The 21,731-nt window shown below is 28.1% G+C and overlaps 1 protein-coding gene across 1 annotated transcript in view; it reads right to left on the bottom strand.

Annotated features, from left to right (window-relative positions):
• The window catches only part of LOC129969476 (prodigiosin synthesizing transferase PigC-like), a 77,927-nt gene that overhangs the window by 40,855 nt on the left and 15,341 nt on the right, over positions 1-21,731 (bottom strand). Inside the window, exons 6-17 of the mRNA XM_056084061.1 lie at positions 21,405-21,518; positions 19,900-20,015; positions 19,736-19,794; positions 18,832-18,884; positions 18,614-18,738; positions 16,434-16,572; positions 11,670-11,731; positions 8,154-8,266; positions 4,479-4,579; positions 4,344-4,382; positions 3,021-3,148; positions 68-138 (exon numbers count right to left, since the gene is read on the bottom strand). Of these exons, the coding sequence (XP_055940036.1) occupies positions 68-138; positions 3,021-3,148; positions 4,344-4,382; positions 4,479-4,579; positions 8,154-8,266; positions 11,670-11,731; positions 16,434-16,572; positions 18,614-18,738; positions 18,832-18,884; positions 19,736-19,794; positions 19,900-20,015; positions 21,405-21,518 (1,120 nt within the window). The remainder of the gene's footprint in view (positions 1-67; positions 139-3,020; positions 3,149-4,343; positions 4,383-4,478; positions 4,580-8,153; positions 8,267-11,669; positions 11,732-16,433; positions 16,573-18,613; positions 18,739-18,831; positions 18,885-19,735; positions 19,795-19,899; positions 20,016-21,404; positions 21,519-21,731) is intronic.

Genomic DNA, 21,731 nt, shown 5'->3' with positions numbered 1-21,731 from the left:
AATAATTCTCACAAATGTAGCTTTATTTCTTTAATATATAAAGCTTATTTGCAAGAATACAAATCACCTCTTTGAGACCTTGCACACCAAGAAACGTGTCCATCTGACCTGCAGCAGACATCGCCGCGGTATCTTCTCCTGAATAACAAATAAAAAAATATTTTGAAATGATATCCCAATTTTCATACAATGGAAACATCAACACACATAAAAGTTGTGAGATGTCCAAATTATATTTTGAAGAGTCATTTCGATCAGTGTTTGCAACACTATATGATAGCAATATAAAATGTCATCAGAATCAGAAGATGCGAATATAATTTTGTAAATGAAAGTTCTTTTAACTATACGTTAAATACCCTTCAGGGGCTCAAGTCTGAAGATCTAAAATGCCAAATTATATAATTCATTTATTCAGAATTATCTAGATGTATGTAATTATAATAGCAAACACAGTGTCATTATTCAAATATACTATCGAATTATCTATATATTGCCTATAATTATCTGCATATTACCTATATAGTTATCTACATATTGCCTACATATTGTCATTAAATTTGACCAATCGGTTCCCAGAAAACACTCGCTGAACCAGTAAGTAAATCACCAATAATTTGTTTATTGTTGTATTGATAAATATCAGCTCTATTCGTGGCTTTTCTTGAGGTTTAATCATTCTATAAAAAAATAATAGAAGCCCCAAGCACATATATTACTATACAATTTTTATCTTCAATATTTCAAGAAATGTTAAATCCCTCAACCTCAAATTACTAATCTTAAAATGTCAGATAAATGGTATTCTTTTAACCCCAAATTTGGCGCATATAATTAAATACTGCATGGGGTTTACAGTCTAATATAAAATTTGACAGTATATAATTGATAGTTCGAGAATCATTGAGTTTTTAGGTAAACATTGAGACTTTAGGATATTAACAATAACAAGAGAAAGTAATTTAAATTCTTTTAAGTCTCAGATAATACTTTTACGTAGCACAACTTTTGTTCTCTTGGCGTAATAAAAACGAAAATCTTTTAATACAAACTGTTTTAAAGAGAATTTTAATACTTACAAATTCGGATAATGCGAACGTTAATAATTTTCTCGCTGCAAAATGCAATGTGAGCGTTGAAAAATGGCATCTCGCATATAAACAAAATTATTCTTTAGAAACGTTTTTTCGACTCGGTGCAAGGTTTATGATACATGATCATATCTCTTCACCTCAAACGCTTTATTATTTAAATTTCTTATAATGTGTAATTACATATTTAAAACACAGTACTTCGACTTGCAGTTTCATGATATGGTAACGATGATTAACAACAATAAAAAATCCCTAAATTATAGATATTATAAAGAAAAGCCAAAAGTTTGCAGTTAAAAAGAGAAAATAATGAATTAAATGTCCATTAGTACATTTAAAAATGCATCATAATTTTAAAAATTTTGACTTTGAATCTGGTGTGATAAACATATAAAAATGACAAATTTATTAGTGGATAAAGTTTTTATTCAACTAATTCAAAATGAAAAAAAATTAAAAATACAAACCACATGCCAACTGAGTATATTGAAATCTTAAAATAGTATCAAATAGTTTTAAAAATTGCAACACTTTCAAAAGATATTCAAATGCAATTAAAAGTTTTTTCTTCTATTCTGCGTGTTAAAAACAATTATGAAAATGTCTAAAGAAAGCTAGTTAACTTTAACAGCGGTTATAATGGGCGAGTAATACATGCAATTAAACATTTTGGCAAAAAGAAATCGAGCCATCTAGCGAACTAACTCAATCTAGGGAATCGTTGACCTAAATGATCTTTGATACATAAAGATACTGGAAGGGGCCTTTATTTTCCATACCCCATCAACTCCAATGTTCTCCACATGCTCCTCAGAGACACGCCTTAAGTACACCCTTCATTGACAGTGGCACATTATCTGTGTAGGACTTATTTAGAGGATATTTCTTTCCAGTCATCACCAGTCTTAGTCATTTAGTTAACACGAATGGCAACTCAACTGTGCCTTGTCAGAGTTAATATCTTCCAAGAATATTCCTAATATTCTCTGGAGGCTATGAAATCAGATAGCTTAATTATTGTACCCTCTTCCAGAGTTATCTTCTTGAAAGGTGGAGATCCAATGATTATTCCTTATTCGCTGATCTTGTAACATTATTAAATTATTAACAAGATATTCAAATGACCAAAAGGAAACACCGACAGCCATTAAAAGAACTAATTAAATGCGAGAGAAACCATTTGCAAGTTTGTACTTCTCTGACTTTTATGATCTTCGGCATTATATTTTTTAAGGGCGGATATGCAATATCAGTTATAAAAATTTTAATAGTAGAAACTTTTCATTTCCGTTCATTTTTAATAAATAATTAATGTTTGCTGGTCTGATAACTCTTTCGATATTTTTAAACCGTCATGATTTTAGATTAATTCAAATATAAATGAACTATAAACGCACTAAATCTACTTTTATGGAGATTATAATATTGCTATATAAAATGAGAATCGCAAGATCAAATTCTCATATTATATAAAAACGTAGACATAATGTTACGGACTGTGTTATGTGAGTACAAAATAATTCTTCAACGAACTTTAAATATTATTATTCAAATATTTCGTTCTTTTACAATCCATTTTAAATAAAATGTTTAAATTAAAATTTTATATGGATAAAAAACAAAAAACAAAAAAATAAACAAACAAACATTAACAAAAAAAAATCCTTAAAATGATATATGTTATAAAAGCAAATATAATGCAAACTAAATTTAATAACGAAAACTTCAATAAACAACAGCAAAACTAAAATAAATGGGAAAGTCATTCAACTATCTAAGTTATTTGTTATATATAATCTGTGTCTATTGCATTTTTAATATCAGAATTTTTGCACCAAAAAAGAATTCCAGGTTTTTGTACTTAAAATATATTAAAATTATCTAATTACCTTATGTTATTATTGAAGAAAAAATATTATAAACTACCTGTTGCAGAAGATCGAATTGGAAACTTCTTTTGATTCACTTCATCTTTGAAAACCTCCTTTAAGTCTTCGAGAATACTATGGCAAATCTTTTTAGGTAATGGTGTATTTTCCACGATTCTTGAAATTCTATAAGATGAGGTAATTACACATTAACCTTGCAATTATTTACTCAAATATGCATTTAAAAATACAACGAAAATTATTTTAAAAATTCAATCTGAACATCAAAAAAATAATATCAAGGAAATTAAAAAAAAACACTTAATTTTTTGAAAAATAAATTGAATATAAAATGTGGCAAAGTGAGATAAAATTTGCGCATTTAATACAAAGTGTATTCAGTAATATGAAGAACAAAAAATTAACAACAAAAATTCTTTTGTTAATTACAATTTTAATCAAACGGTTAAATATTTTTTTACATTTTTGTCAATCTTGCGAGAAATAATTGTATTATTAAATTAGAAAAGAAAAACTGGTTGAAAATTACAACAATATCAACTATGTAAGTTTTGATAATGCAAATAATATTTCAACTACCAATTAATAAATATTACTTCTAATTACCAATTCTGTGAAATTAATAAAATAAATTAATGTGTATTATGAAAAATTATATAAAATAAAAAATACCAATACTTTTGAAAGTAAGAAGACTAACAGAGCCTACAAAGATACTGGATATTGTCTTTAAATAATTCATCTCAAATAAAAAAGCATTTTTAACTGAACCACCATCATGGCAATTCTGTTCCATCTAGATAAAACCACTTTTATCCCAAATCTTTACATGCACAAAAACTCTTAACAAAATTATTGGGGTTTTTTCTTTCATTCTAAATTTTAGTTCATTGTCACTGTTTTTAATTCATGGTTTATGTGTGAAGCACCAACGACGCGAAAATATTATTGACTTTCAACAAAAATTTTATAAAATTTGAATTTGACTGAAATATAACAGTTTACTCATCTGTTATGGAGTACTGCTGAAACTTTTGAGCATACATTTTGCAGAATTGATTGTCAAATCTAAATTTGAATTTTTTTAAAACTTAAAATTAAAAATTATTCTATAATGCGAAGCATCAAATGCATCCCTTTTTAACTGAAAATAAGACTTTTTAACTATCAAGAATATATATTATACTATATTATATATTATAAGTTATTATAAATTATAAGTAAAGAAAGATAAAGGTTAATAACATATTTTATATAATTTGCATTTAAAAGGTATAAGTATATATTCATGATCATTTCATTTCTGTAATATATCATTGCACCATTATATTGGAAATAAAAACAATAAAACAAAACTTACTTTTTGCAGGCCACTATTAAATCGCCTGTTTCATTTCCACTAAAAATTATAAATTCAAAAGAAATGTTATATTATTCTTTTTCATTACATAATAAATAAAAGGAATATAAATATGATTATGACTATGTTTCTTACTAAGCAATATCTTCCAGATGTTTCACGGCATCAAGAATTTCAGGAGTCAAAAACTCGGCATAAGCTGAAGTTGTCACAATTATTCCCTTAGGCACAGTGAACTAAATAAAAATACTCCATTGTAATAATCATTGATTTAATTGGTCATTCGAGAATTATATTTAAAATATTCATATTGCAAGAACATTAATTATAAAGCATTTATTAAAGATGTTAAACAGATTTTGAAATATTTCCATATTCCATAAATAGCAACTAAACGGTAGTTGCATCTTGAATATACCATGCTGCAGTATTTACTGATAATAGTTGTTATTTTAAACCAATTACTATTTCTATTTTATTGAGTACGAAATGTACAGAAAGAAAATGCTGTGATGACTGAAAAATTCAAAATCGAATTTTTAAAGACTTTATGTTATAGACCTTCCAAAGACAGAAAAACATATTGTTACGGATTACTTCACCGGGTTCGCTTGTATAGTGCCTCAGATGAAATAAGTAACATTTGGTGTCAAGAGTGGGAGTGGGTTAACAGTGCATGGTGTCATCGAGATCCCAAGCAAAAATAGCGGAAAACGTCGATGCGAACGTTTTATTTGCTGCCGACTCACTACTTCTCACAACTGGCTACTACACACGGCACGAAGCTACTTCCACAATAGACAACAGGACTCGGCACTCAGCAATTCAGCACTCGCTCCACACAACACTGGCACACCGCCGTTGTTTCGCCATCCTCTCGAAAACTCGTTACTTGTCTACGACTCCGCTTCCGCCAAATGGTAGCTAAGTTTGTTGCCAAACTCTGAGATCACTGAAGCGGCACCCGATCAGCACCCACAGGGCTGATCGTACAACGGTCTTCCCAGTGATTCAACTAACCGTGCGGGGAAGCAACTTTACAGGTTTGTAACATTATATTTGAAATTATATATATATGTACGTGAACAAGAAAAATAAAAAAATAACGAAACTCTTTAACTTTTATGGACGAAATTCTCCTTTGGGCTCTATCCCAAATTTTATAGATTTCTATCAAATTTTAAGGAAAATGTATTTACTTGAAACTTATCTATCTGCCTGTCTGAACGTGATAACATCAAATCCCCAAAAGCTGAATCAGCAAAATTTTTATACGTACTTTTAGAGTCTAAAGCGTAAATATACAAATTCTTAAGCCAATTAAAGGGCTGTTTGCCGTTAAAGGGCTTTTCTTCTATCTGTCTGTATATTCGAGTGCATGAAAACGCGATTACTCAGTAATTTAACTGTTTAAATATAAAAAAAAATATGGCATGCAATTTTATTACTAATATTGTACTAAATTTTGCTTGACAAATGGCATGTGTTCAAAATGCTTACATGGTTTCCCTTGCTATATTACGAAGCTCAATACGCTCATGTCCTGGACTTTGAAATTAAAAACCTGAGCACTTGTAACATTCGTGGCCTTAACTAATATCCCTAATTTTTACGAGGGAGAGAGAGATAGGTGATAATACCTGTATTAAGAAATATTCGAGAAAAATTCGTGGAGACCACTCTCGCTACTCTAATTTCGAGACACTTTCATAAATTAACCCTTTCATTCCTATGATCATTCGAGTTCAGATATCTCAGATTACTGGATTGCCTGAATTTATCTTTCAAAGTAAGCAAAAAAAACTGCTTTTTTACCTGCTAACCGCTGTGATAGTTCGTGTTCTTAAGAACTTCCTGTACAGAAGAAAACCCTGTTTAACTGACAGCTCTTAAGCAAATTAAGATCAGTTATCATTTGGCAATTCTCATAAAACCTCCCCAACCCCCGCACATTTTTTTTCTGAAAGAGAGACTCTAATGAGCAAAACATATCCATAGGGTAGGAAATTTCGCAGTTTTATCCAGGCATTCGCGACGTCCACCATCCCTTCATTGAATGAGCATTTGGAGGATTAATACAAATTCGCATTATTAGCATGAAAAACAGAATACATTCTATTATATCGAACAACAAATGATTTATGATTGAAGTATTTTATAATCATATATACATATACATTGAAACCAGGAGCAAAGCTCTCCCCTCGACATTACAGCATATTTAAACAAAACTATACCTGCTTTTCTCCTCTTCTTCCATCCTAATTTGCATTTCTTGAATTTATAGGGAATGTAAAATAGTATAATAAGTGAAGCGGCAAATTCTCGAAAGTCGTGGCAGTCCTCAAGAATGAGAGTATCTACATGTAGAAGCTATATATTTCCACATGTAGAAATGCGGAAAGATCCATAGATTGTATCCAGAATTTAACAGAGATCTATAACTGTACCCCAAAACCTCGATATAAATTTTATTTACCAGAGTTTTAGTTTTGTGCTATAGCGTTCACATGATGTTGTTGTATTGTGACTTATGGCACTTTACAAGCCCGCTGATGGTTATCTGTCAGCTATTTAAGCCGAGTGAGCGTCTCCTATTTTTTCAGTAGCGCCAACTAGGGCCAAGAGTACAACTTAGCGAATTCATGCGTCATATTTGCTTGCATAACCCCTTTTTACAGGGGTGGGGGCACATTCACACACCTCACAGATAGAACATAGAAGAACAGCCATGCCCGAACCGGGACTCGAATCCGGGGCTCCCAGATCATAGGGAAGACGACATATCCCTTTGCAGAACGTCGGCTGCGTTCACATGTACCACACATATACAAACCAACTGACGATAATAGAATCCAGATGATAAATCTGTATACTAAAGGCAATCCATATAGCATATCCAATTTGTCCACCCGTACTTTCATGGGTGGACAAAGGTAGATTTCCCTTCGATAGATTTCGTCTGAAACCAGTGCTATGTTAATTATCGCGTTTAAAGTCGGAGAAATATAATTCCATTTTTTTATAATAATATAATCCAAACATCTTGAAGATCCTTCAAAATAGCTCTAAAAAGCATTTTTTGAGTATAACAATATATTTTTCTCTTTGTATTCTTGCAAATAAGAATGTAAAAATATGCAGAATCAAATCCTTTAATTATCTCAAAAAATATATAGATTTGAAAACTTAGTATTTCGAAGCAAATCACCAATTGTTTGATAAATCCAAATCTTTGTTAAATTTCTCTATTTAAATATTTATTATAAAATAATCGTTCAAGCTTCTTATAATAATAACAATAAACGCGATTTGACTTTACGCACATGCCTCGAGATTTCTTGGATATTAATACCCTATCAGAAGCACCATTCTCGGTTCTTGAATAAAGCTTTGGCAACACATATTAAATAACAGTCAGCCATGTGCTGCTATCTCTTTAATGGACATATGGAGAAAAGTTGTAGTAAAAGAACGCTTATGTTTATATATATATATATATATATATATATATATATATATATATATATATATATATATATGTTTTAATATGTTTACGGAGATATGCTTACAATAACCACATAAAACAATTAAAATCTTTTATAGGGACAAATGCAAACACATTGCTTCTGGTATATCAAATGAAATGTTAAAAAAATGATAAACGTACTTATATAATATTTAGACCTTCGTAGGATTGATCTCTAAAGAATCTACATCTTCCGACGTTACTCCACTTTAATATGCAACTTACACCTATAATTCCTTTCGTAAAAGTAAGATTTTAAAGTGAGGAAAAATCATACTTACTGTTTTATCTTCTTTGCTCAATTGCGTTAATATCCCTAAAGAAGACCCTTTTCCTCCGGAAATTTCCCCAAAATGAGAAGCTTCATCAGAAAACGGCAACGTTAAAGGTACAACTGCAACAAATTGGAATTGGGGTTATAAAAAAGGCTAAAAATACTTTCTTAAATTATTTATTTTCATTTAGAGAACCACTTAATTTTAAAAAGGGACATAACTAGTTCGTTTTAATTGACGAAAACCCATAAAAATATCGAAAACGTAAAATGAATTGTTCTGATTTTAATGAAACTGATACAATTATGTAGTGTTTTTTATATAGTATTTAGTGTATATAGTTTATAGTGTTTAGTGTAGTTTTAAATTCTAAATTGGCATCCCTTTGGTATATATATATATATATATATATACCAAATATATATATATATATCAGTTATATATATATATATATATATATATATATATATATATATATAACTGATATGTAAAATATCGGTTATAAGGAAACACAAAAGAAAAGCAAATTAGTTGTATTAGCTCAGTAAAGTATCTTTAATGTGGGGAATGATTCAAGTAGCAATACAGCACTTACAACGAAGTGTTAAATATGCGATGCGCCTATTATCAATGAATACTTGATCATAAAAATTTCATGGGTCAGTTTGGTCTGACATAATAGAAATATCCTTATTAGAAAGCTTCTCAAACAGTAATAATTGTTTTATAAGGGCTAACAATTCCATGAGATAATTTACTGCATAAAAGTAACTTCCGCCATACGAGACTCCAGTATAATATGCTACAAATTACAAAGGTACCTCAAGTTTTATATTCTTTGTGATAATTATTTTAATTTAGAAAATATCTAATATAAAAATGACTAACCCTTTGTACACAGAAAAGTAATGCGATGCAAAGTTATTCACCTAATACGAGGGCTTGTTTATTGTTCCGAAAAATAAATATATATGATTGTTTCAAGTTGAATTTCCCCGAAAAGTTAAATTACATCTTTTTATCATTCTGTAGGTATTTCTAACAATCAAAATTGAAAAATAACTAATTAAAACGTCAAAATGATGCACAGTCTTGAATGGTGACCATGAGTCACCTATTGAGGGAAAAGGGTTAATAGTTTGTATCAGTTAAGCGTCCTCAATATGAAAGTTGATCACCCAAAAAAACAGTACAGAGCATACAAGATGCTACTATTCGATGTGTTTACACATGTCAACCTGATCACATATTAGCGATAATTGCTGTTATTAGAAAAATTCTCATTGAATAATAATAGTCTTTGAAGTCTGATAATATGCGATAAATTGATTGCTGCTGAAGAAATCAATGATTTGTTTATCCTTTACAGTAATATGCCATGAATAAGAAATCGATTTTTCAACCTTCTTATTGTTCTCAGAATAATTACAATGTACCAGAAGGAGGACTAAACGCCCACGATCTTATTGTTTATCCTTTACAGTAATATGCCATGAATATGAAATCGATTCTTTAACCTTCTTATTGTTCTCAGAATAATTACAATGTACCAGAAGGAGGACTAAACGCCCACGATCTTATTGTTTATCCTTTACAGTAATATGCCATGAATATGAAATCGATTCTTTAACCTTCTTATTGTTCTCAGAATAATTACAATGTACCAGAAGGAGGACTAAACGCCCACGATCTTATTGTTTATCCTTTACAGTAATATGCCATGAATATGAAATCGATTCTTTAACCTTCTTATTGTTCTCAGAATAATTACAATGTACCAGAAGGAGGACTAAACGCCCACGATCTTATTGTTTATCCTTTACAGTAATATGCCATGAATATGAAATCGATTCTTTAACCTTCTTATTGTTCTCAGAATAATTACAATGTACCAGAAGGAGGAAACTAAACGCCCACTATCTTAAACTTGAAGTAGACCTATTTGTATAAAGGATCTTTACAGAATTTGGTTTAAAACGTACAATTATCTCAAGAGGAGGGTTCGAGTTGAGAAATTCAGTTACGAGACTTCGTACATTAGTAGAATAAATTAAGCACGTATACTTCTTAAAATATGAAAGCATAATAACCAACTTATTTAAAGAAAATAATCTACAAACTTTCGGCATAGCTTATACACTAATATGTTTCCTTGCATGTCAATGACGAAGATATTAGCGAAGATAGTATTGCTGGCAATCCGATGTTTATAGGTTGAACTTACCTTCGATTGTTTTAATTAAAAATTTCAAGTTAAAAATATTATTTACGAATATTTTTTTATCAAAATAATAGTCATTATCATTTGTAAAATAACTGTCCATTCATATGATAATTGAATCAGAATTTAAATTTAATCTTCAAACTGCATAATTATTTTTTTTTAAAAATTAATATTGATAAGCAATAATTATTGTTATTCTAATTATGAAAATAATCATGCTGATATTTTTTTTGTAAATTCTAGAAATTCTTTTATTTTTGCATGTGTTAATTTTTAATTATATAGGAAAATCAGAATTATAATCATCATGGAAACATTATAGACAAAATATTCTGACATTTTGCAAAGTTAAAAAACGGCGACTGGCTATATTCACATGACGTTCTCTAGGAGATGTGTTGTCATACAAATTTCAGCAATACACCACTCATACATGTATTCAATACGTTTACCAATAATTTCTTCACCATGTGTGATTTTGTGATTTCAAAATGGTTCCATATATTTACAACAAAATTTTGTAAATATTCTAATTTGATCATTTAATATTTTAATGGCTTATAATGATAATATTAATTATAGTTTTTATTTATCAAAATTAAACTTATTTATATAATTATTTAACTATTATTTAAAAATTAACTTTTGATCCTTATTCACTTATCATCTAAATGGACAGTTATTTTTTTGTATATAAATTATTAATATTTTAATAAAAATATTTCTAAATGGGTGATTTCATTTCGAAAAATTAAGAATTAAACAATGGTTTGTTGGCTATCAGGCTGGCACCTTTTCTGATTCACTGCTAACCAAACGTGACAACTTACAAGTATGCTGAAAGATTGAAGTTTATTTTCTTGCTAATTGTGACAACGTACTTTAATATTTTAGTGAATGAATATCTTAAACGTGCTGTATTGCTATATAATGTCTCAAAACCCGTTACTTCTCATCATTAGTCCAGAGTCCAATGAGCTGTCTAGAGAACAGACTTGAGTGAAAGAGGTGAGAATATCTACAAATTTTTGTAGGAAACATTGGATTTTGTTCCTTTGAAGTTAAAAAATTTTATAGGCCTTTCAGTATTAAAAATCATTACATGTAAATCCAGACGAATATAAAGAGAAATCATTTTTATATGATGGTTTATATATAAAAACATTATAAAGATAATTTATGGCTATATTTATTAAAATATTAAATATATATATAAAGCCAGTTCATTCCTGCAGGAAAAGAAACATATTAATAATTTAGACTTTAAAAAAAGTAATAAAAATGGAAAAAGTACTCACTTTCTGGTGGCTTTAATGATGGCAAAAGCTTCGGTGGCTGTTTAGGTTCTTTATACACCTCTCTGAAATTATTTAATTTGTATATATATATATATATATATATATATATTCAAAATATCCAATATATATTCAAGATCCAAATTATCCGAATACATTCGAATTTTCAACATTTCTCGAAATTTCTCCAGAACAGTTAAAATATTTTGAACCTTAACCACTTAGCTGTTTTATTTTCTTTACTATCTAATAAGATGACACTTTCTATTTTAGGAATATTTTCTTATTTTGATTCAAATGAATATCTGACTTATATATGTATTCGAAGTAATTTAATATTGAATTATAATCGTAATGAATAGTGAATTTTTTGCGTACAATATCAAATTTCGATAAATCGATGCACGTATGGCACTCTGGTAAAAAAGGTGAGCGGTTAAATACATTAAAACAATACTTGAATTCACATTTTATCATGAATATTTGATAAAAGTGTAGAGAAAGGTTTAGACAACCTGCCAAAAGAAGAAAAGGATTTGGCTCACCATATTTTTGCCGAAAGAATAAAATGATTTAAAAATGTTAACAATTTTTATTTTCTATAGATAAAACTCACTTGCAGTTTTAAAAAATAGCTCATATATTTAAGAAGATATAATGTCTCTTTTTTGAAAAAAGTTTCACATTTTTCATCAGGTTATTTCTTAATAATATCAAAATATATTTGAAACATTGCATTAAAATTTGAATTACTTAAATATTTAAGAAAATACAATCAGGTTTAGTAAATAAATTCTAACTGTTTATATGTAAAATGAGTTTATTTTCCCTTTCATAATTTCAAAGCAAGGTAATTTATATAAAATTACCTTGATTTGAAAATTACCCGCTTTTATATAAATTACCTTAAAATGAGGTAATTTATATAAAAATTACAATTTATTACAATGATTCAGAAAGATATCAGCATTGCAATGGTCTGGATTTCAGCAGTTATATAAGAGAAACTAAATGCCGAGAGGATTGGTACAAACTAATATTCTTGAAACAAGAATATTCGAATAATACTGAATTCCACATGATTTAAAATATACTAAATATCCTTACATACTTATAAATGGACTATATAATATAAATTATAATAAATTAGGCATCATTAGTAAAAAAAACATCATCATATTCATTTTTATTGTATGAACACTATATTTCAAACATTGTGTAATTTTATTTAAAGTTTAAATAAAAGCATCCAGATGTACTTCTACTTCGTTTGTCCTGTAGAGTTGCTAATATGAACGAGGACATCTATTGTCCCAATGATGATTGTAATTTACCAGAAAAGCTATTGACTAGCTTTTAAATTGTTTCTCTATTTATGCCTTTGCCATTCTTCTAAAAGAAAACTGGTAAGCAGTCTTTAGTTTGAATCGCTGTGATCTGGCTCGAATCCGATGTTCTTTTTAATCCTATAGATATTCTATGAATTTCAGTTAGAGATTCGAAGCAGGCGAATCCAGTTTCTCAATATTTAAATTAGTAAACCAACTCTTCAGATCTCGTGCATTGCGAAAATACAAGCATCGATAATGGTATAGATGTTAGCTTAAAATTTTATGGGCCTTTCAGAATCTGAATCTCAATCTCATAGGACACTTATTAAGTTTTAAAAACTACAAATTCATGGCAGACCACACATACCTACACTGGTAAGCAAGTTTATCTGCTTTTCTATTACTAGAAGGGCATGCAGCTTTTGAAGGAACATTTACAAATTCTAAAAATTAATAAATAACTTTCCTTATACGGACCAACCTCGTAATATCAAAAATTCGGCTTCGACTTATGTTAGTAAATCTACAGAACAAACAATACATAAAGATATCCAGAAATTTTCCAATATGTTATAAATTAAATGATATAATTAAAAAATTTAATAGTTAAAAGTTTTAAAATCATGAATTTAGATATTAAGTACAGACTTTAAAGAATGAAAGAGCTTTTAGTATATTTTTAATCTCGTACACAATTCATAACATAAAGATATCCAGAAATTTTCCAATACGTTATAAATTAAATGATATAATTAAAAAATTTAATAGTTAAAAGTGTTAAAATCATGAATTTAGATATTAAGTACAGACTTCAAAGAATGAAAGAGAATTTAGTATATTTTTAATCTCGTACACAATTCATAACATAAAGATATCCAGAAATTTTGGAATACGTTATAAATTAAATGATATAATTAAAAAATTTAATAGTTAAAAGTGTTAAAATCATGAATTTAGATATTAAGTACAGACTTCAAAGAATGAAAGAGCCTTTAGTATATTTTTAATCTCGTACACAATTCATAACATAAAGATATCCAGAAATTTTCCAATACGTTATAAATTAAATGATATAATTAAAAAATGTAATAGTTAAAAGTGTTAAAATCATGAATTTAGATATTAAGTACAGACTTCAAAGAATGAAAGAGCCTTTAGTATATTTTTAATCTCGTACACAATTCATAACATAAAGATATCCAGAAATTTTCCAATACGTTATAAATTAAATGATATAATTAAAAAATGTAATAGTTAAAAGTGTTAAAATCATGAATTTAGATATTAAGTACAGACTTCAAAGAATGAAAGAGCCTTTAGTATATTTTTAATCTCGTACACAATTCATAACATAAAGATATCCAGAAATTTTCCAATACGTTATAAATTAAATGATATAATTAAAAAAATTAATAGTTAAAAGTGTTAAAATCATGAATTTAGATATTAAGTACAGACTTCAAAGAATGAAAGAGCCTTTAGTATATTTTTAATCTCGTACACAATTCATAACATAAAGATATCCAGAAATTTTCCAATACGTTATAAATTAAATAATATAATTAAAAAAATTAATAGTTAAAAGTGTTAAAATCATGAATTTAGATATTAAGAACACACTTCAAAGAATGAAAGAGCCTTTAATATATTTTTAATCTCCTACACAATTCATAACATAAAGATATCTAGAAATTTTCGAATACGTTATAAATTAAATAATATAATTAAAAAAAGTTAGTAGTTAAAAGTGTTAAAATCATGAATTTAGATATTCAGTACACACTTCAAAGAATGAAAGAGCCTTTCGTATATTTTTAATCTCGTACACAATTCATAACATAAAGATATCCAGAAATTTTCCAATACGTTATAAATTAAATGATATAATTAAAAAATTTAATAGTTAAAAGTGTTAAAATCAGGAATTTAGATATTAAGTACAGACTTTAAAGAATGAAAGAGACTTTAGTATATTTTTAATCTCGTACACAATTCATAACATAAAGATATCCAGAAATTTTCCAATACGTTATAAATTAAATCATATAATTAAAAAAATTAATAGTTAAAAGTGTTAAAATCATGAATTTAGATATTAAGTACAGACTTCAAAGAATGAAAGAGAATTTAGTATATTTTTAATCTCGTACACAATTCATAACATAAAGATATCCAGAAATTTTGGAATACGTTATAAATTAAATGATATAATTAAAAAATTTAATAGTTAAAAGTGTTAAAATCATGAATTTAGATATTAAGTACAGACTTCAAAGAATGAAAGAGCCTTGAATATATTTTTAATCTCGTACACAATTCATAACATGAAGATATCCAGAAATTTTCCAATACGTTATAAATTAAATGATATAATTAAAAAATTTAAAAGTTAAAAGTGTTAAAATCATGAATTTAGATATTAAGTACGCACTTCAAAGAATGAAAGAGCTTTTAGTATATTTTTAATCTCGTACACAATTCATAACATAAAAATATCTAGAAATTTTCCAATACGTTATAAATTAAATCATATAATTAAAAGTTTTAAAATCATGAATTTAGATATTAAGTACACACTTCAAAGAATGAAAGAGTCTTTAGTATATTTTTAATCTCGTACACAATTCAGCATAACTATTCAAAGATGCAAGTTTATCAATACGTGGGAAGTACCTAGTAGCCTCTTCGAAACCAATTAAGTGCAATGTCGTTATCGTTTTAAATCTAAATGATATTCAAATGGAATTCTTCCAAATTGTAATATATATAAATAATGGTTTGAAACTGCTAAGAGAAAATGTGCAATAAATATTTGTTTATGTTGAATTTAAAAATTTTCACTAAAAACACTCATACTTCCTTGACTATTAAGAAAATTTACTTTTTATCTAATGCTTCAATAATATTTTGCCATATACTATGTATATTTCGCAAATTTTAGATAAAAAGTAGGATTTTTTTAAGCAAACGAATCGTTCGAAGAATTTCCGCTTTAAAAAGAATATTTATATTTTCCCCAAGATGCGTGCTATTTTTAATATACTATGCATAAATATGGTCCGTAAAACCAAATTCATGGTTTCAGATTAACATTTGCTTTAAGTAAAACGGGTCAGATAATATCCTTTACTTTTTTGCCTATTTCTGGTCGTAATTGCCTCCAAATCTTTCCGGTAAAATATGAGTTTAAATATATATTTTAGATGTTTTGAAATTCAAATAAAATTCGTAAATATTTTTGGAGAAATTTGAAAAAATAATCGTAAATAAGAAAATAAATTAATGCTTTTGATAACATATCACATAATGATGAGAACCAAATAGTGAAAATAGCAATATATAGAATTTTACTTTTTTACCAATTTAAACAGTAAAATTTTCTTTCAAGAAAGGACTATAAACTTTTGAAAGGAGTGCATAAGGAATGGATGCTTACCCCGTCAGTATTAAGCCACTTCCCTTTTTGTTTTTGTAAGTGAAGTTAATGTAGGAGAGTTCAAGAAATCCACTCCAACCTTGATCACTGTAGAAAACGATTGGCTGCGCTATGTTTCCATAAATCTCATACTGCTCTCCTTCAAAACCAAAGAAAAAATGTTAATTAAATACATAATTGTAAAATATTTTTAAAAGCAAAGAACATTAAATACAAAAAAATTTATATACATAAAAAATACGACAAATTTTATTTACGTAAGTTGTTGAGGTGGTGGTCCAAAAGAGCCCTAGTTTCCCTTGAATATGTTACTGAATAAGGAATGGAAGAAACATTGAATTTCTGACACTGACTTTAGCGTTTAAATAAAAATCTATTAATTTTCAAGAAAAAATTTAACATAAGAATTTATAGGTCTTAAACTTGCATATAAAATGACCTGTCGATTTCTGTGATAGCTTAATTTGATCAGAGGGTACGCATTTGTAATTATTTTAAATCTGGGTAACATTTTGAAATTCCACCGAAATGCAAGTTAATTAGAAGGAAATACTTAATAATAACTCCAAATCGACATCTGAATTATGCCTTGAAAAATTCGCCATCCTCTGAAAACCCTGGAGGGTTCAAAATTGCTCCCAAGTACTTGTCTATAAATTAGTATTCACGAACAGCAAAAGAAACTAATCTAATGAACAATTCTACCATTTTTAATTGTTTTATAATAGTTAATCATTATTAGTTATTATAATTATCAAAACGAAAGTGGTGTGAATTGAATTTGAAAGACAAAAATCTTTATTTTGTAGCGATTGATTTTCGGAAATCTTAAGAAAATAATATTTACAAGAATAGTGGTAATTAGAAAATTATTTTTTTCTTTCAATCAGTGAGTTTTTATTGATAGAAAAGTCCTTAGAGACATAGTTCACTTTTTCAGAAAAATCTAATTTTTCAAAAACAAAGAAAAAAGATATCGAACCGATATTTCTACCAGTTATTACCTTCTATGTTTCACCTAATTAAAAAAAAATTTCAAACTTCCGACAAATTTTTGTAAAAAAAAAACATGAAATATTTCTTTAAATATTTAGTTTTTATAAATTAATTTCTAATTTAATTAAACCAATGCAACATTCAACAGCTTATTTTAATAATCTTTTTTTATATATCTACAGCTTCTTTGTTAAAAATGTTCTTCTCAGATCAATAGTTTGTAATTTAAACTCGAAACACTGGTATTTCAACTTCCAACTCTCCACCTTCACCATTTTTTCCGATAGCATATGTGGGCACAAACTTAAACAGTTATTTTGGATAACCAACTCTGCATCTTAAATTAATAAAATTGTAGTTATGCATTCTTTCCCCATATTTTGTATTTTTCATAATTCGATTCGACTAAATTTTCATTAAAAATTTATTGCTTGTATAAAACAATAAACTAGTATTGTTGTATATGTTACCGATAATGCATGAAATGACAGCATTCTATGTAATATTTAAGCCTTATTTAAGCCTAATATTTAAGCCTTCTATGGAATATTTAAGCCTTTTAGGCAATGTTTGAGATATGGAACCTATTTAAATACTATATTATTCCTCTTGGCATTACACGTAATAATCAATATTCTATAGAAAGAAAAATGCTATTTAGGTAAAATGTGGAATAAAGGCCATCATAAGGTTTTTATTTAAACGAGGAGCATTCTACACAGTTACAAATGTCATCTTTAAAAATGAAAGAAAAGAAGTTGAAAATGAAAGTGTTAAACGTAAGTTTTTGTCTTTCTTAATATAGAAAACAAAAGAAAATATGGACCTACCTTTAGCGCCAGAGAAGAAAATAATTTTATTCTGAATTGCAATTAATTTTATTTCTCATAAAATGTGAAACAATTTTGCATTGTCATGTAATGTGAATTGTAATGAATATTGTAGAGTGTACTTTAATATATAAATCTTTCCTTATACAACCATCCAATTGATTGGGAGCCTTAGAGGTTCTGACATCGGTGGTAAAAACAACGAAAGAAAAAAGAACTTCAGATCAACTTAAAATAACAAAAATGAAAAAAAAACTTATTTAAAAGTTGAGATTTTAATAGGATCAGAGAAAATCAATCTAACCAAAAGTTAATAATATTAATAAGCATGAGAAGATATCTCAAAAAAATTACCTGCTTGAAAGGCTGCCCTAAAAGAACTTCCAGTTCTTTTAACTGAGAAGGGTTTGATATTGATATCCAATTCTTTCAAAACCCATAAATTTCCATCTGGATCGACAGTAAATCCGAAAGGAGCACTAATAAAGGAGCAATTTATTTTATTGGAAATAGTTTAATTTTTTGAAGAAATTTCAAATATGTTATAAAATATTAAAATTTTTTTTTCTTACTTTTTAAACATGTACGGAGCTGAAGCATGTGATAGGTGAAAAGTCAATCCGTTCTGAAAAATAGAACTATCTTAAAAGAGAATAATTTATGCAATTTTTTATGCAGGGAATATCTATTCTTGATTATCCATTTTTATCTACTTAGAAATGAATACTTAGTAATTATCTGAAGCCACAAGTTTCCACTAAGAGGGATAAGATGTCAGAAAGATGCAAGAATGGAGAAATAACTCGGTGTCATTTAGAAATGGACTAATAAAGTAGAATATATTCCTGTTGCTCCTTAAAAAAAATTCACTTTTCAAATCAACTTTAGATCATTAAAGCTTTCTTCAAGAAAAAAAGCCTACAGACAATCTAACACAAATTAGTTAAATAAACTCAGTGCATTTTTTTTATTAGGAAACGTAATTTTAAAAAAAATCGCATTATTTATGCGATAAACTGATATTTCAGCTTAACGCCAATAAATATTTTTTCATTTTCTACAAAGAATGCTGCAATCAAACTTCAAAAAATTCAGCATTTTTTAAATAAAAATCACCTATAAAAACAAGATTTCTGAAAACTAATGCCAACTTTTTATAAATCAGAAAATATAGGGTTTTACGGACTAAATAACTGGATTGTTAGAATGTTGATTTTCCTGAATAACAACAATTTAATATATTAAAAATTAATCTAAAATAGTAAGATTTTTTAGGTTTGCAATTTATTTATAAATTATTTGTTTCTTCCCATTATGCATATACTCATAAATGATCAATTGTATAGAATCATTCAAATCAGTCTCAAAATTAGAAATATCTTTAGATTTTCTTTCAGAAATAAATGAAATTAAAAATTTCTTACGTCCAGCTTCAAATTGTTTTTATATAATAACTATATTCCAAAAACTACTTACTGCTGGTATATTCCCTAATATTGTTGTGAATTTGCACCCAGCTATATTTGCGCTTTTTCCTAAATGAAAGACAATATACAGTTAATTATTTTTTTGGGGAGGGGCATAAGTTGCGAATTAAAAATATTTTTTCAAATGAATTGTTTTTGATTTTAATGCCTTACCAAGACTTCTCATTTTTTCACCGAAAAGATACATATCATACTCAGGCTCGTCGTTGACAGAAACTGTTCCTGTTACCACTCCAGCCTGGGCATAAAAGTCCAATGCTTCAGTAAATCTTTAAAAGTAAAAAAATAAATAAATAAATAAACTTTCTTCTTAAAAGCGTCGCTTTTTGTTTCAATATCAAAAATAATACGTTAAAACTATATCTACGTTCAATGAATGCTTCAGCATAAAATCACTTATATTATTTCCTCAAATTTATCGTTTGATTGAAAATCACGTTGCTGCTTTGTATTTTTAAAAATTAAATGAAGTAAACTTCGAAAATTCCAAATTTCAAATAAATTAAGCAGTGTATTATAATGAATCTATATATTTTTAAATAAAAATTTTAATTCAATCCATTGTATAAGGAATGTCTTCTATTCTCTCATTTTTTTATTTTTATTTTATTCCAAATTTTTCTGGAATTCGAAATTTTTTCAGAGATGATCTAATAGCTTAGAATATTTTAAGGAAAAACGTAGAAGTAGTCAAGTATACTTGTGAGTGCGCGTGTATGGGTGGATGTGATATCCCTTTATAAGTATTCAAAATTAAATTTAAATGTTTGCTTTTAAAAGACAAGAAGAAATATTTTGGTATGAATTTTATCACGAAGTAAAACTTGTATGCAACATCATAAACTTGAACCGTTTGAAACCATTTTACGATTGATGTTTCGGAATATGTTTCAAAACATTTAGAAAAAATATCTCTATTTGCTGAATTAAAGAAATATTGTAATGATTCAGCTTCTTCCCTGCTTGACCATGGTAACGTTTCTTTTCCCACGCTCCATAATTAGCATCCTGACAGCAGTATCAGCAATGGCGACGCCCTACCGCATTGCAAGTGCTTCCAGAGTGCCAGGTGGTCAACCCCTTTAAAGTAAGGACATCTGGGCAATTAATGTGAGTCCAGATAAGGGACCACACATGCAGAAAACAGGTATTTGAAACAGATGTAAACATGCATTCTTTACATTGTAGAGGGTAGCTCTTCAACAAATTCCCACGGTCGACGGTAGACCAGTGAAGTTGTTGCTGAACGATTATTGGATAACCGGGAAAATGGTCGCATGTGAATGAGGGTGGAGACAGAATAAAAATGCGAGGAGGTTGGAAGAGAGGAGAATCGTGGAGAAGGAGGAAGATAGCGGTGAGAGCGGAGTGTCCGACGAGAATTCCACCCGAGAAGATTCGGTGGATCCCTGGAGCTACGCCTGTGTTTGCTAGAACGCTAAGAGTCGGTTAGCTGTTTTCTTGGGAGGATTATCCGAAAGTATTCGAGGAACTATCCTTGTTGTGTCGAATAGAATTCTAATAACTCATTTAACCAAGAACCTAGATGATGAACTGTAATTTTGTGTAAATAAAACTGTAAATAAAGAATTTGATTATAACGCTGCCCTTTATTGGATCGGACTGGATCGAAACTTTACAATATCATGCCAACTTACTTTTTAATTGGGGGCACAAATGGAACTTTCCATTCTGATCTCGCCATAGCATCTGCAAATCCTTCAGGATTGGTATCCAGCGTACAATCATATACATCTGACGAAGCCTTCCACCTTTATTGATAAGTGAATTATAGAAATTGAAAATAATAATAATAATAATAAAAGTACAGCAATGGCTATAGTTACAAAACTACACTTAGAATACCAAAACTATACCTTAAAATCAAAAATATCTATTCATTTGTGAATTTTTATCATTCATACTGAATTTTTTTTAAAAATCGAAAAAAAAAATGTCCTGAATATCAGAAAAATGAAGAAAAT

The sequence above is a fragment of the Argiope bruennichi genome, chromosome 5 (assembly GCF_947563725.1).
Source record: "Argiope bruennichi chromosome 5, qqArgBrue1.1, whole genome shotgun sequence".
Taxonomy (NCBI): domain Eukaryota; kingdom Metazoa; phylum Arthropoda; class Arachnida; order Araneae; family Araneidae; genus Argiope; species Argiope bruennichi.
The sequence above is the reverse complement of the archived record's forward strand: the minus strand, read 5'-3'. Positions and strand labels throughout refer to the sequence as shown.